The sequence below is a fragment of the Capricornis sumatraensis genome, chromosome 12, assembly GCF_032405125.1.
Source record: "Capricornis sumatraensis isolate serow.1 chromosome 12, serow.2, whole genome shotgun sequence".
NCBI lineage: Eukaryota > Metazoa > Chordata > Mammalia > Artiodactyla > Bovidae > Capricornis > Capricornis sumatraensis.
Genome location: NC_091080.1, coordinates 79,264,446 through 79,278,594, shown reverse-complemented (window position 1 = coordinate 79,278,594; position 14,149 = coordinate 79,264,446). Strand labels below are relative to the sequence as shown.

The following is a 14,149-nucleotide window of genomic DNA, read 5'->3' as shown; positions in this document are numbered from 1 at the left end:
CTCCAGTAGCATATTGGGCACCTACCGACCTATGGAGTTCATCTTTCAGTGTCCTATCATTTTGCCTTTTCATACTCTTCATGGAGTCCTCAAGGCAAGAATGCTGAAGTGATTTTTCCATTTCCTTCTCCAGTGGACCACATTTTGTCAGAACTCTCCACCATGACCCATCTATTTTGGGTGGCCCTACATGGCATGGCTCAGTTTCACTGAGTTAGACAAGGCTGTGATTCAAGTGATCAGTTTGGTTATTTTTAAATGTAACTTGCTCCTTTAAAGAAAAGCTATGACAAACCTAGACAGCATATTAAAAAGCAGACACTTTACTTTGCCAACAAAGGTCTGGGAAAACTGGACAGCTACATTTAAAAGGATGAAATTAAAGCATTCTCTAATACCATATATAAAAATATACTTAAAATGTATTAAAGACCTAAATGTAAGACCAGATACTATAAAACTCCTAGAGGGAAACATAGGATGAACACTCTTTGACATAAACCAATGCAGTGTATTTTGGGGTTCTCTCTCTTAAAGTAAAAGGAAAGCAAAAATAAATAGAAAAGAACTAAACTTAAAAACTTTTACATGGAGAAGGAAATCATCAACAAAATGGAAAGAAAAGATACTGAATTGTAGGAATATTTGTAAATGATATGACCTATATGGGATTAATATCCAACATATACAAGCAATTTATATAACACAAATCATAAAAACAAACAACCTTATTAAAAATGGACATAAAGAATGAAATGGACATTTTTCCAATCAGGAAATGTGAATCCAAACCACAATGAGATATCACCTCATACCTGTCAGACTAACTTTAATCAAAAAGAACATGAATAACAAATGCTGGTAAGGATGTGGAGGAGAAGTAACACTCAAACACTATTGGTGGAAATGTATATTGGACAGCCACTGTGAAGAACTGTATGAAGGTTTGTCAAAGAACTAAAAATAAAACTACCACATGACCCAGCAATTCAACTTCCTGTGATATATCCAAAAAAACAAAAACACTACTTCAAAAAAGATACATGTACCACAATGTTCATATAAGCATTATTTACAATTGTCAGGATATGCAAGCAAGCTAAGTATCCATCCACAGACATCCAATCACTGCAGATAGTAACTGCAGCCATGAAACTGAAAGACACATGATCCTTGGAAGAAAAGCTATGACCAACCTAGACAACATATTAAAAAGCAGAGACATCACTTCGCCAACAAAGGTCATTCTAGTCAAGGCTATAGTTTTTCCAGTAGTCATGTATGGATGTGAAAGTTGGACTATAAAGAAAGCTGAGCACCAAAGAATTGATGCTTTTGAACTGTGGTGTTGGAGAAGACTCTTGAGAGTCCCTTGGACACTAAGGAGGTCAAACCAGTTAATCCCAAAGGAAATAAATCCTAAATATTCATTAGAAGGCTGATGCTGAAGCTGAAACTCCAATACTCTGGCCACCTGATGCCAAGAACTGATTCATTGGAAAAGACCCTGATGCTGGGAAAGATGGGAAGTGGGAGGAGAAGGCGATGACAGAGGATGAGATGATTGTATGGCATCACCAACTCAATGGACATGAGTTTAAGCAAGCTCCAAAAGTTGGTGATGGACAGGGAAGCCTGGCGTGCTGCTATCCATGGTACCACAGAGTCAGACGCGACTGAGTGACTGAACTGATTGGAACTGATGCTACATGAAACAAGTCAGAGAGAGAGAGATAAATACTGTATGATATTGCTTATAAGTGGAGCCTAAAAATACAATAAACTAATGAATAAAACAAAAGAGAAATAGACTCACAGATACAGAGAACAAACTAGTGGTTACCAGTGAAGTGGGGGAGCCATATAGTGATGGGGGAGTGGGCGGTACAAACTATTGGATGTAAGGTAGCCTATAATGATACAGGGAATACAGCCAATATCTTATAATACCTGCAAATGGAGTGTAATCTTTAAATATTATATAAAATTTTCTAAAAAATGGAAAAGAAACAATTCCTTAAGGCTAATCAAGTAGGCAAATTAATGCCTTTGGCAAATGTTTACTTTCATGTAAGCAACATGCCCCCCTGGAGAAGGGCATGGCAACCCACTCCAGTATTCTTGCCTGGAGAATTCCATAGACAGAGGAGCCTGGCAGGTTACGGTCCATGGAGTCACAAAGAGTTGGACATGACTGAGCAACTAAGACTGTCACTTTCACTTTCAAGAGGTGTGCCAGGAAGGGTCCAATTTCTCAAAGACAACATTTCAAAGAACTAGTGGGAAGAGAAACAAAACCAGGTGGACAATGGTTTACATGTGGATCAAAGAGTAAACTTGGAGTGAAACATCACCTCACAACTAAGAGTTTCATAGTGTACTTCCGGTGAAATTTCCTATTTATTTATTTATGGGAGTTAAACATGATTTGTAAAGACAAACTTCTAGATAATTTGTAGAGAAACCTGAGTATTCATCTTCTAAATGGTAGAAGGTGCAACAGAATAACATACATGATAATGGAGGTCAAGGAAGACACTTGACTGGAATGTAGGGGCATCATTGCATTTCCACATCACCTAGGAACAAATTAGCTTATGTTCTACAGTCTGACTGACAGTGACATGCCAGGCCCCCAGTTTCACTCTTGTTGTTGTTCTTCAGTTACTCAGTCATGTCCACTCTTTGCAACCCCATGGATTGCAGCACATCAGGCTGTCCTGTCCATCAACAATTCTCGGAGTTTTTCATACTCATGTCCATGGAGTTGGTGATGCCATCCAACCATCTCATCCTCTGTCATCCCCTTCTCCTCCTGCCCTCAATCTTTGCCAGCAACAGGGTCTTTTCAAATAAGTCAGCTCTTTGCCATCAGGTAGCCAAGTGTTGGAGTTTCACCTTTAGCATCAATCCTTCCAATGAATATTCAGGATTGATTTCCTTTAGGATTGACTGGTTTGATCTCCCTGCAGTCCAAGGGACTCTCAAGAGTCTTCTCCAACAACACAGTTCAAAAGCATCAATTCTTTGGCGCTCAGCTTTCTTTATGGTCCAACTCTCATATGCCTACATGACTACTGGAAAAAACCATAACTTTGACTAGACAGACCTTTGTTGGTAAAGTAATGTCCTTGCTTTTCAATATGCTGTCTAGGTTGGTCATAGCTTTTCTTCCAAGCAGCGTCTTTTAATTTCAAGGATGTAATCACCATCTGTGGTGATTTTGGAGCCCCCCAAAAAATTAAGTCTGAAACTGTTTCCATTGTTTCCCCATCTATTTGCCATGAAGCGATGGGACTGGATGCCATGATCTTTGTTTTTTGAATGCTGAGTTTTAAGCCAGCTTTTTAACTCTCCTCTTTCACTTTCATCAAGAGGCTCTTTAGTTTCTCTTTGCTTTCTACCATAAGGGTGGTGTCATTATTTGAAGTAACCAGTATTTGAGGTTATTGATATTTCTCCCAGCAGCCTTGATTTAGCTTGTGTTTCATTCAGCCGGGCATTTTGCATGAAGCGCTCTGACTAGAAGTTAAATAACAAGGGTGACAATATACAGCCTTGACATACTCCTTTCCCAATTTGGAATCAGTCCATTGTTCCACGTCCAGTTCTAACTGTGGCTTCTTGACCTGCATACAGGTTTCTCAGGAGGCAGGTATGGTGTTCTGGTATTCCCATCACTTTAAGAATTTTCCAGAGTTTGTTGTGATCCACAAAGTAAACAGCTTTAGTGTAGTCAATGAAGCAGAAGTAGATGTTTTCTGGGATTCTCTTGAATTTTCTATGATCCAATGGGTGTTGGCAATTTGTTCTCTGGTTCTTCTGCCTTTTCTAAATCTAGCTTGAAAATCTGGAAGCTTTTGGTTCATGTACTGTTGAATCCTAGGTTGGAGAGTTTTGAGCATTACTTGCTAGCATGTGAAATGAGTGCAATTGTGCAGTAGTTTGAAGATTATTTGGCATTGCCTTTCTTTGGGATTGGTATGAAAACTGATCTTTTCCAGTGCTGTGGCCACTGCTGAGTTTTCCAAATTTCCTGGCATACAGAGTGCAGCATTTTAACAGCATCATCTTTTAGGATTTGAAATAGCTCAGCTGAAAAAAAAAAAAAGTGGTCCACTGGAGAAGGGAATGCAAACCACTTCAGCATTCTTGCCTTTAGAATCCCATGAACAGTATGAAAAGGCAAAAAGATTTGACACTAAAAGATGAACTCCCCAGGTCAGTAGATGCCCAACATGCTACTGGAGAAGAGCAAAGAAATAGCTCCAGAAGGAATGAAGAGGCTGACCCAAAGTGAAAATAATATCCCATTGTGGATGTGTCTGGTGGTGAAAGGAACGTCCAATGCTGTGAAAAAACATTATTGCATAGGAACCAGGAATGTTAGGTCCATTAACCAGGTTCACATATTCCAAAGATTAACAAGACTCTGCTCAAAAAAGGATGAGGAAAGATATCTTTAATTTGCTGAGAAAAATACGCCCAAAAAATAGAAGCTGTAGATAAGTAACAACCAAGTAAAAGAAGTGCTTGTTTTCATTTATATTGCTTGGTTTTATCTTTCAATGAGGATTCTGTTTATTTTTAATGAAATATATATATATATATATATATATATATATATATATATATATATATATATATATATATATATATATATATTAATGTGCACAACAAGATGTTTGACCTAAATGTACACTGGGAAATGATTCAGTTCAGTGCAGTCGCTCAGTCGTGTCCGACTCTTTGCGACCCCATGAATCGCAGCACGCCAGGCCTCCCTGTCCATCACCAACTCCCGGAGTTCACTCAGACTCACATCCATCGAGTCAGTGAGGCCATCCAGCCATCTCATCCTCTGTCGTCCCCTTCTCCTCCTGCCCCCAATCCCTCCCAGCATCAGAATATTTTCCAATGAGTGAACTCTTCGCATGAGGTAGCCAAAGTACTGGAGTTTCAGCTACAGCATCATTCCCTCCAAAGAAATCCCAGGGCTGATCTCCTTCAGAATGGACTGGTTGGATCTCCTTGCAGTCCAAGGGACTCTCAAGAGTCTTTTCCAACACCACAGTTCAAAAGCATCAATTCTTCAGTGCTCAGCCTTCTTCACAGTCCAACTCTCACATCCATACATGACGACTGGAAAAGCCATAGCCTTGACTAGAAGGACCTTAGTCGGCAAAGTAATGTCTCTGCTTTTGAATATGCTATCTAGGTTGGTCATAACTTTCCTTCCAAGAAGTAAGCATCTTTTAATTTCATGGCTGCAATCACCATCTGCAGTGATTTTGGAGCCCCCAAAAATAAAGTCTGACACCGTTTCCACTGTTTCCCCATCTATTTCCCATGAAGTGATGGGACCGGATGCCATGATCTTCATTTTCTGAATGTTGAGCTTTAAGCCAACTTTTTCACTCTCCTCTTTCACTTTCATCCAGAGGCTTTTTAGTTCCTCGTCACTTTCTGCCATAAGGGTGGTGTCATCTGCATACCTGAGGTTATTGATATTTCTCCCGGCAATCTTGATTCCAGATTGTGTTTCTTCCAGTCCAGCGTTTCTCATGACGTACTCTGCATAGAAGTTAAATAAGCAGGGTGACAACATACAGCCTTGACGTACTCCTTTTCCTATTTGGAACCAGTCTGTTGTTCCATGTCCAGTTCTAACTGTTGCTTCCTGACCTGCATACATAAATACCAACATAAATAGCAACAAAAATACCCTCTAAAAGTGCTAAAAACAAATTAAAATTTCAAGTTTTCTCCCAAACACTCAACAATTTTCTTTAATATTATCAAAAACAATAATAACTATAGAATATCATGAGTGAGTCTAATTTGGCACAGATTTCACTTATATTTTTATTTAGTAAGCACAATTATATTAAACAAGACTAGATGCATCATTTAAAATATAATCATTTATTTTATTAAATACATATTTTCTCCTAAATTTAATGTTATAGATACAGTCACTGAAGTCACTTTTAAACACAACTTTGATGTAAATGAAGGTTTAAATGAAAAACAACAAAATTTCCATGAATACCACAATAAGATTTAGGCAAGAAAACATTGAAAATCAGTTTGATAATTTTGATACCTATTTTTTAATTAAATTTCAGTATAAGTTTAGTGAGTATTATGCACCAGCCTATGCATAAAGTTATCAAAGTCACCCCTGGTCTGATCTCCAAACAAAACTTTTCAATATATTGGTAAAGTTTGCTCAAACAACAACAAATTGGCTTGAAACAAATATCGAGTATCTCTGGCAAGGAGTAAATGACACCAGTTACAAAATTTTTAGTCTACAGAGAACTTTCCCAAAATGCTTCTGATTCTTTAGAGGCGGTACAAACTTTTGTACCAAATGACACTTACCTTGCGGTAAATCATATGGCACATGGCTATTCTTAATCTCATTCCTATTCGCTGAGTGTAATAGGAGAAAAAGTGCTGAAGAACTGCCCAAATGACAAGGCAGACATTCAGTACAGCAGTGTAGCCATAGGCTTTGAACAAAGCCCCAGAATCAGAGGGATCATAGTTTTGAAAGTAAGTAATTAAAGCCTCAAAATATGTCGGTAATAGTATTCTGAAGGTTTCCTAAAAGGAAAGGAAAAGAAACCTTAATTAGAAATACAAGCCATACCAGTTTTTCTTATCACAAGCTTCACTTTTTTTTTTTAATTTTTGCTGTGGTTCAGTTGCTAAGTCATGTCCATTTCTTTGTGACCCCCATGAACTGCAGCATGCCAGGCTTCCCTGTCCTTCACTATCTCTCAGAGTTTGCTCAAACTCATGTCCATTGAGTCAGTGATGCCATTTAACTATCTCATCCTTTGTCGCCCCCTTCTCCTTGTGCCCTCAATCTTTCCTAGCATCAAGGTCTTTTCCAGTGAGTTGACTCTTTGCATCAGGTGGCCAAAGGATTGGAGCTTCAGCTTCAGCATCAGTCCCTCCAGTGAATATTCAGGACTGATTTCCTTTAGGATGGACTGGTTGGATCTCCTTGAAGTCAAAGGGACTCTTTAGAGTCTTCTCCAGCACCACAGTTTGAAAGCATTAATTCTTCAGTGTTCAACCTTCTTTACGGTCCAACTCTCACATCTGTACATGACTACTGGAGAAACAAAAACTTTGACTATGTGGACCTTTACTTGCACGGTAAAGTATAGTTGATTTCAAATGCTATGTTAGTTTCAGGTGTACAGCAAAGTGATTCAGTTATACATATACCTATATCTATTCTTTTTTCAGATTCTTTTCCCATATAAGTTATCACAGATTATGGAGTAGAGTTTCCTGTGCTACACAGTGCTATCTGCTCACTGTCTGATGCTTTGCAACCTTATGGACTGTAGCCTGCCAGGCTCCTCTGTCCATGGGATTCTCCAGGCAAGAATACTGGAATGGGTTGCCATTTCCCCCTCTAGGGGATCTTCCTGACCCAGGGATCAAAACGACATCTCCTGCATTAGCAGGTGGATACTTCACCACTAAACCATGTGGAAAGCCCCATGCTATACAGTAGGTCCTTGTTAGTTATTAATATCAATTTCATACATAGTAGTGTGTATATGTTCACCTCAAAGTCCTAATTTATTCCTCCCCCTGCCTTTCCCCCTTGAAAACCATGTTTGTTTTTGAAGTCTGTTTGGAACAACGTTCATTTGTATCATTTTTTTTAGATTCCACATATAACTGATACCATATGATATTTGTCCTTCTCTATCTGACTTACTTCACTCAGTATTATAACCTCTAAGTCCATCCGTGTGGTTGCAAATGGTATTTTTTCATTCTTTTTTGTGACTGAGTAATATTTCATTGTATATACATACCATATCTTTATCCATTTCTCTGTCAGTAGACTTTTATATTGCTTCTAGACTATTGTAAGTAGTGATGCAATGAACACTGAGGTGCATGTGTCTTTTCAAATTATGGTTTCCTCCAGATACATGCCCAGTAGAGGGATTGCTGGATCATGCGGTAGTTCTATTTTTTAGCTCTTTTAAGGAACCTCCATTCTCACCAACAGTGTGGGAGGTTTCCTTTCTCTCCACATCTTCTCCAGCATTTATTATTTGCAGACTTTTCGATGATGGTTATTCTGACTGGTATCAGGTGACAACTCATAGAAGTTTGATTTGCATTTCTCTAATAAATAACAATGTTAAGCATCTTTTCATGTGTTTTTTGGCCATCTGTATGCTTTCTTTTGAGATATGTCTATTTAGACCTTCTGCCAATTTTTCTGATTGGGTTTTTTTATATATATTGAGCTGCATGAGCTGTTATATATTTTGGAGATTAATCCCTTGTCAATTACTTCATTTGCAATTTTTTTTCCATTCTGTAGGTTGTCTTTTCATAAAAGGAGAAATCAACATTGGCACAAGAATAGTGGGGGACTTTAGTACTCCACTTACATCAACGGACAGATCATACAGACAGAACAATCAATAAGGAAACAGAGGCCTTAAATGACATATTATACCATATGGACATAATTGATATTTATATGACATTCTATATGAATGCAGCAGAATACACATTCTCCTCAAGTGCACACGGAACATTCTCCAGGATAGCTAACATGCTGGGCCACAAAGCAAACCTCAGTAAATTTAAGAACACTGAAATCATATCAAGCATCTTATCTAACCACAACATTATGGATTACAAATCAACTACAAGGGAACAACTGTAAAAAAAAAAAAAAAAAACACACACACACACAGATATGAAAGCTAAATAATATCTTACTAAGCAACCAATGCATCACTGAAGAAATCAAAGAGGAAACCAAAGAATACCTAGAGACAAATGAAAACACAATGATCCTAAACCTATGGGATGTAGCAAAAGCAGTTCTAAGAGGGAAGTTTATACTAATACAATCTTATCTCAGGAAATAAGGAAAATTTCAAATAAACAACCTAAACTTACACCTCAAGAAACTAGAGAAAGAAGTACAAAAAAAAATTCAAAGTTAGAAGGGAAAAAATTATAAATATCAGTGCAGAAATGAATTAAATAGAGATAAAGAAAACAATAGAAAAGATCAATGAAACTAAAAGCTGGTTCATCAACAATATAAGCAAAATTGTTAAGCCTTTAACCAGACTTATCAAAAAAAAAAAAGGAAGAGGGCTCAAATCAACAAAGTTAGAAATGAAAAAGGAGAAGTTACAATGGACACTAAAAAAATACAAAGACATTTGAGAGACTACTACAAGCAAATACATGCCAATAAAGTGGACAAGAAATGGACAAGTGTTTAAAAAAGTAAAACCTTCCAAGACTTAAGTTTGAATCAGGAAGAAATAGAAAATATGAACAGACTAATTATAAGCACTGAAATTGAAACTGTGAGTAAAAACCTCCCAAAAAACAAAAGTCCAGGTCATGATGGCTTCACAGACAAAGATACCACGAAAAAAGAAAATTACAAGCCAATCTCACTGATGAACATAGAAACAGAAATGCTCAACAAAATACTAGCAAATCAAATCCAACAACACATTAAAAAGATCACACACCATGATCAAGTGGGATTTATCTCAGGAGGCAAGGACTCTTCCGTATATGCAAATCAATCAATGTGATATATTATATTAACAAATTGAAGAATAAAAGCCATATGATCATCTCAATAGATGCAGAAAAATCTTTCAACAAAATTCAACACCCATTTATGCTAAAAACTCTGCAGAAAGTGGGCATAGAAGGAACTTGAAAGTGAAGTGAAGTCACTCAGTTGTGTCCGACTGTTTGTGACCCTGTGGACTGTAGCCTACCAAGCTCCTCTGTCCATGGGATTCTCCAGAAGGAACTTACCTAAACAAAATAAAGGCCATATGCCACAAACCCGCAGCTAACATACTTAATGGTGAAAAGTTGAAAGTATTTCCTCTAAGATCAGGAACAAAAAAGGATGTCCATTCTTGCCACTCTTATTCAACATAGTTTTTAAAGTCCTAGCCACAGCAATCAGAGAAGAAAAAGAAATAAAGGAATCCAAATTGGAAAAGAAGTAAAATTTTCACTGTTTGCAAGTGACATTATACTATACATAGGAACTGCTAAAGCTGCTACCAGAAAACTAGTAAAGCTCATCAATGAATTCAGTAAGCTTCCAAGAAACAAAATCAATACCCATAAATCGCTTGCATTTCTATACACAAACCAGCTTCACCTTTATTATTAGCATATTAAAATGGCATTTTCACAAAATGCTACACTCATGGCTAATCTAAAAGAAAAATATACAGATCCACTCTCTTCTATAAGACAAGCAGACAATAGATTTAAACTTAAGCCAAAATTTTTCAAGGTAATAAATCCTTGGTACATTGTGTTTGGTACAATGTGGATGCTCAATAAATATTCTATCCAGTGTTTTAGAACACATTTAGTAAAACACCAAGTGAGCCTTTGCCTAAGATGAATGAGGAAAAGGTGACAGAAGAAGGATAAGAGATTTGCTTCCATATGAACAAGCCCTGCTGGTAGCCTGCCCCAGTCCCCTGTAGTCTCAATGTCCCAGCCTGACAGAAAGTCAAGATGGCACATGTAGGCAAGACACACTCCTGCTATCATCTTCTGCTTTAAGAGCCTTTATGAACTGACACATTGGCACAAAAACAGATCCAATCTTTCCCAGCCAGAATTCCACATGTCAGCAGATGAATATATCAGACTAGCTTTTGTTGGAGTATCACAAATAAACCAGGCTTGGGAGGTTCCCAGACTCTCAGCTCCAGGTGGAACTGCATCAGTATATCTCTAGACCTTAGAAGCTGGGATTTTCCTTGGAGTTAAAAATTAAGCACAGCAGAAGACAAGCTAAAAATAAAATATCCATGGTTCTCCATCAACCACATACTGCAGGTGTTTGTTTGGAAGAAATTGTTTCTTCCCCAGAGCAAAAATTTAAAATACTAAACCAATCAGTTGGGAGGCATTAGGGCTTAAATGAAGTGAAGTCGCTCAGTCGTGTCCAACTCTTTGCGACCCCATGGACTGTAGCCTAGCAGGCTCTTTGTCCATGGGATTTGCCAAGCAATAGTACTGGAGTAGATTGCCATTTCCTTCTCCAGGGAATCTTCTCGACCCAGGGATTGAACCCAGGTCTCCCACATTGTAGACAGATGCTTTACCGTCTAAGCCACCAAGGAAGTCCCTAATTATCACAGAGGATTTTCAAGAATATCTCTGTGAGTAGTGTGCAAAGTCCTCAAAGTGAAGTTGCTCAGTCATGTCCAACTCTTTGTGATCCCATGGACACCAGGCTTCTCCGTCCATGGGATTTTCTAGGCAAGAGTACTGGAGTGGGTTGCCATTTCCTTCTCCAGGGAACTTCCTGACCCAGTGATCGAACCCAGGTCTCCCACATTGTAGACAGATGCTTCCTGAGTAAGACTTACAGAAAGCAATTGTCTTTCCCCAAAGAAATAGCAACACTTGCCCACCCTGCCAAATAGCCACTCCACCAAACATCCTACTACTTCCTCCCTGTAGTCACCCCTTGAGAAAGTACCCTTTTTCTCCAGCAAGGAAAACAAAACTCTCAACACGAACTCAAGTCACAAAATGTAAATACTTAGGCCCTCAACATCATTTCCTCCACAGACTTGTCAAAAGATAAAATGCCAAAAGTTTGGAAATCTTTCTGAAATTCCATTTTGAGATAATTTTTCCTTTTAAGCAATCTCCTTACTAACACAGACAAGGTAAACAACTGACAGGCCTACTTTGATAGTTCTCTTCTGTCTATCTGAAGTTGAGGAACCCATGCACAAGAGGAAGGGAAAGTAGAATCCAAAACACCAAATATAAAACAAAACTAATAAGCATTTCTGCTCAGCCAACTAGTACCCAATCAGGATATTTACAGAAAGCTATCCTCATCCCTCAGATGGGTGTGACACTGAACCCCAATACTTCTCTTTTGTTGCATGCACATGTTCACACCCTGCATCAACTGCTTTGTCTTCCAAGATGTCACAGACGCCTTCATCTATTACAGAGAAGTAGGGCTTCGCCAAAGGCTCAGCATTAAAGAATTTGCCTACAGTGCAGGGGATGCAGCAGGAGCTACAGGTTCGATCCCTGGGTCAGGAAGATCCCTTGGAGAAGGAAATGGCAACCCACTCCAGTATTCTTACCTAAAGAATCCCATGGACAGTGAAGCCTGGCAGGCTACAATCCATGGGGTTGCAAGAGTCAGACACGACTTGGCAACCAAACAGCAATAATAGAGAAGTAAGCGAATAATGCTTAGTTGAATATGAGTAAGATGATCAAATCAGAGCAAGATGCTCAGTTCTCAAAAGCACAGAGGCTCACTATTACCTTTCCAGCATGCTTCATTATTCATTCCAAGGCGCATGAAGAGCTTAAAAGAGCCCCTCATACAATGGATGGTAAAACAGACTTTTTATAGAGTTTACTGAGGTGGAATGGGAGGCTTGCACAGAGAAGCAAGAACATCAAACTGGATACAAGCACATTTCCAGCCCAAGTACGGCCAAGGACAGCCCAGTGCTGCAGCCTGCAAACCTGGGGCTCTCCACCAGAAGCCCAGCACCAACACCTGCCTTCCCAAACTGTCCTGAAACTTATGATTGTCTCTGAGGATCACTGTTGCCTGTTACTCAGCACTTTGATTGAGCCTAACATTGGTGTAATTATAAAAGAAAGTAAGAGCAGTATCACCCACTAAAGAGCATACAAACTGATGCAACAAATTCAGCCAAAAAAAAAAAAGTGCAAATAAAGGTATGTCATTACTGCTTAAGTTTCAGAATTTTTATACTAAATAATATCATTTAATAACCCAGTTGAAAAAGCAGTCTCATTAAGGAGTAATGCCAGTTCATGGCCCATAGCTTCAACTCCTCTGTCTATTCTTGATCCTGAACCTCAACTAATAAGAAATACAACAGCTGAGAAAATATTCACTATTAAACCTGAAATTAACCAAATTAAAATTTTCTGGATAAGTAGGAACAAGGACAAAAATTACCCCATAAATCCTTCACTTTTGACACTAATCTATGACCCAATGAAAATTTTTTCCACAAAGCAACTGAAAATAATTTTATTCCTTCACAAGTATTCTTCACAACTGTAAAACCATACAAGATTTTTTAAAAGAGCCCAACTTAATTCCACAATGCTCATCATTCAAAGTTCTCTGAGAGTCTCAGAGTCTCTGAGGCAGACATTTCTTGACAGAGTCCTTCATATTCAGCCTCCTAAAAGCGTCATCTGTTTGACCCCATGTCTTGGTTCAGGGGAACTTCTTACACGTTTGATGATAGAACTTCCCCAGTGGGTACAATGCCTTCTCCATGTTTCCCTATGAAACATTTCTTGCCCAATTGCATGATCTTTGATTTATGAGGAAAAAAAAGAAAACACAGGATATAGAAATAAGAAATCAGGCAAAGAAAAACTGCTTGAGTCAAACATAGGCAGAAAAGAGTGAGTTTGTGGGAAAATGAATAGGCAGTTAATCTTTAAAAATGGGGAAAACACCAATACAGTATACTAACACATATATATGGAATTTAGAAAGATGGTAATGATGACCCTGTATGCAAGACAGCAAAAGAGACACAGATGTGTAGAGCGGAGTTTTGGACTCTGAGGGAGACAGTGGGATGATTTGGGAGAATGGCATTGAAACATGTATTCTATCATGTAAGAAACGAATCGCCAGTCTATGTTCGATGCAGGATACAGGATGCTTGGGACTGGTGCATGGGGATAATCCAGAGAGATGATATGGGGTGGGAGATGGGAGGGGGGTTCATGTTTGGGAACTCATGTACACCCGTGGTGGATTCATGTCAATGTATGGCAAAACCAATACAGTATTGTAAAGTAAAATAAAGTAAAAATATTTTTTTTTAAATAAAAAAATAAAAATGGGGAGCAGGTGACAAGAGTAGAGTTTAGAAAGACCCAGAACTAAGGATGAAAAGCACTGAATCTGGGGAAGTCATAACCATCAGGATCCTAGATATACCTTCACACCTGTTTTACACAGTGGTCTTCATCCTGACTACACCTTAGCATCACCTAGGGGAGCAATGCAGTTAAGAGCACGCAAAGGACTGAGGCCCAC

The 14,149-nt window shown here is 38.5% G+C and overlaps 1 protein-coding gene across 1 annotated transcript in view; it reads right to left on the bottom strand.

Annotated features, from left to right (window-relative positions):
• The window catches only part of LOC138089044 (ATP-binding cassette sub-family C member 4-like), a 309,781-nt gene that overhangs the window by 217,226 nt on the left and 78,406 nt on the right, over positions 1-14,149 (bottom strand). Inside the window, exon 4 of the mRNA XM_068984368.1 lies at positions 6,388-6,612. Coding sequence (XP_068840469.1) covers positions 6,388-6,612 — 225 coding nt within the window. The remainder of the gene's footprint in view (positions 1-6,387; positions 6,613-14,149) is intronic.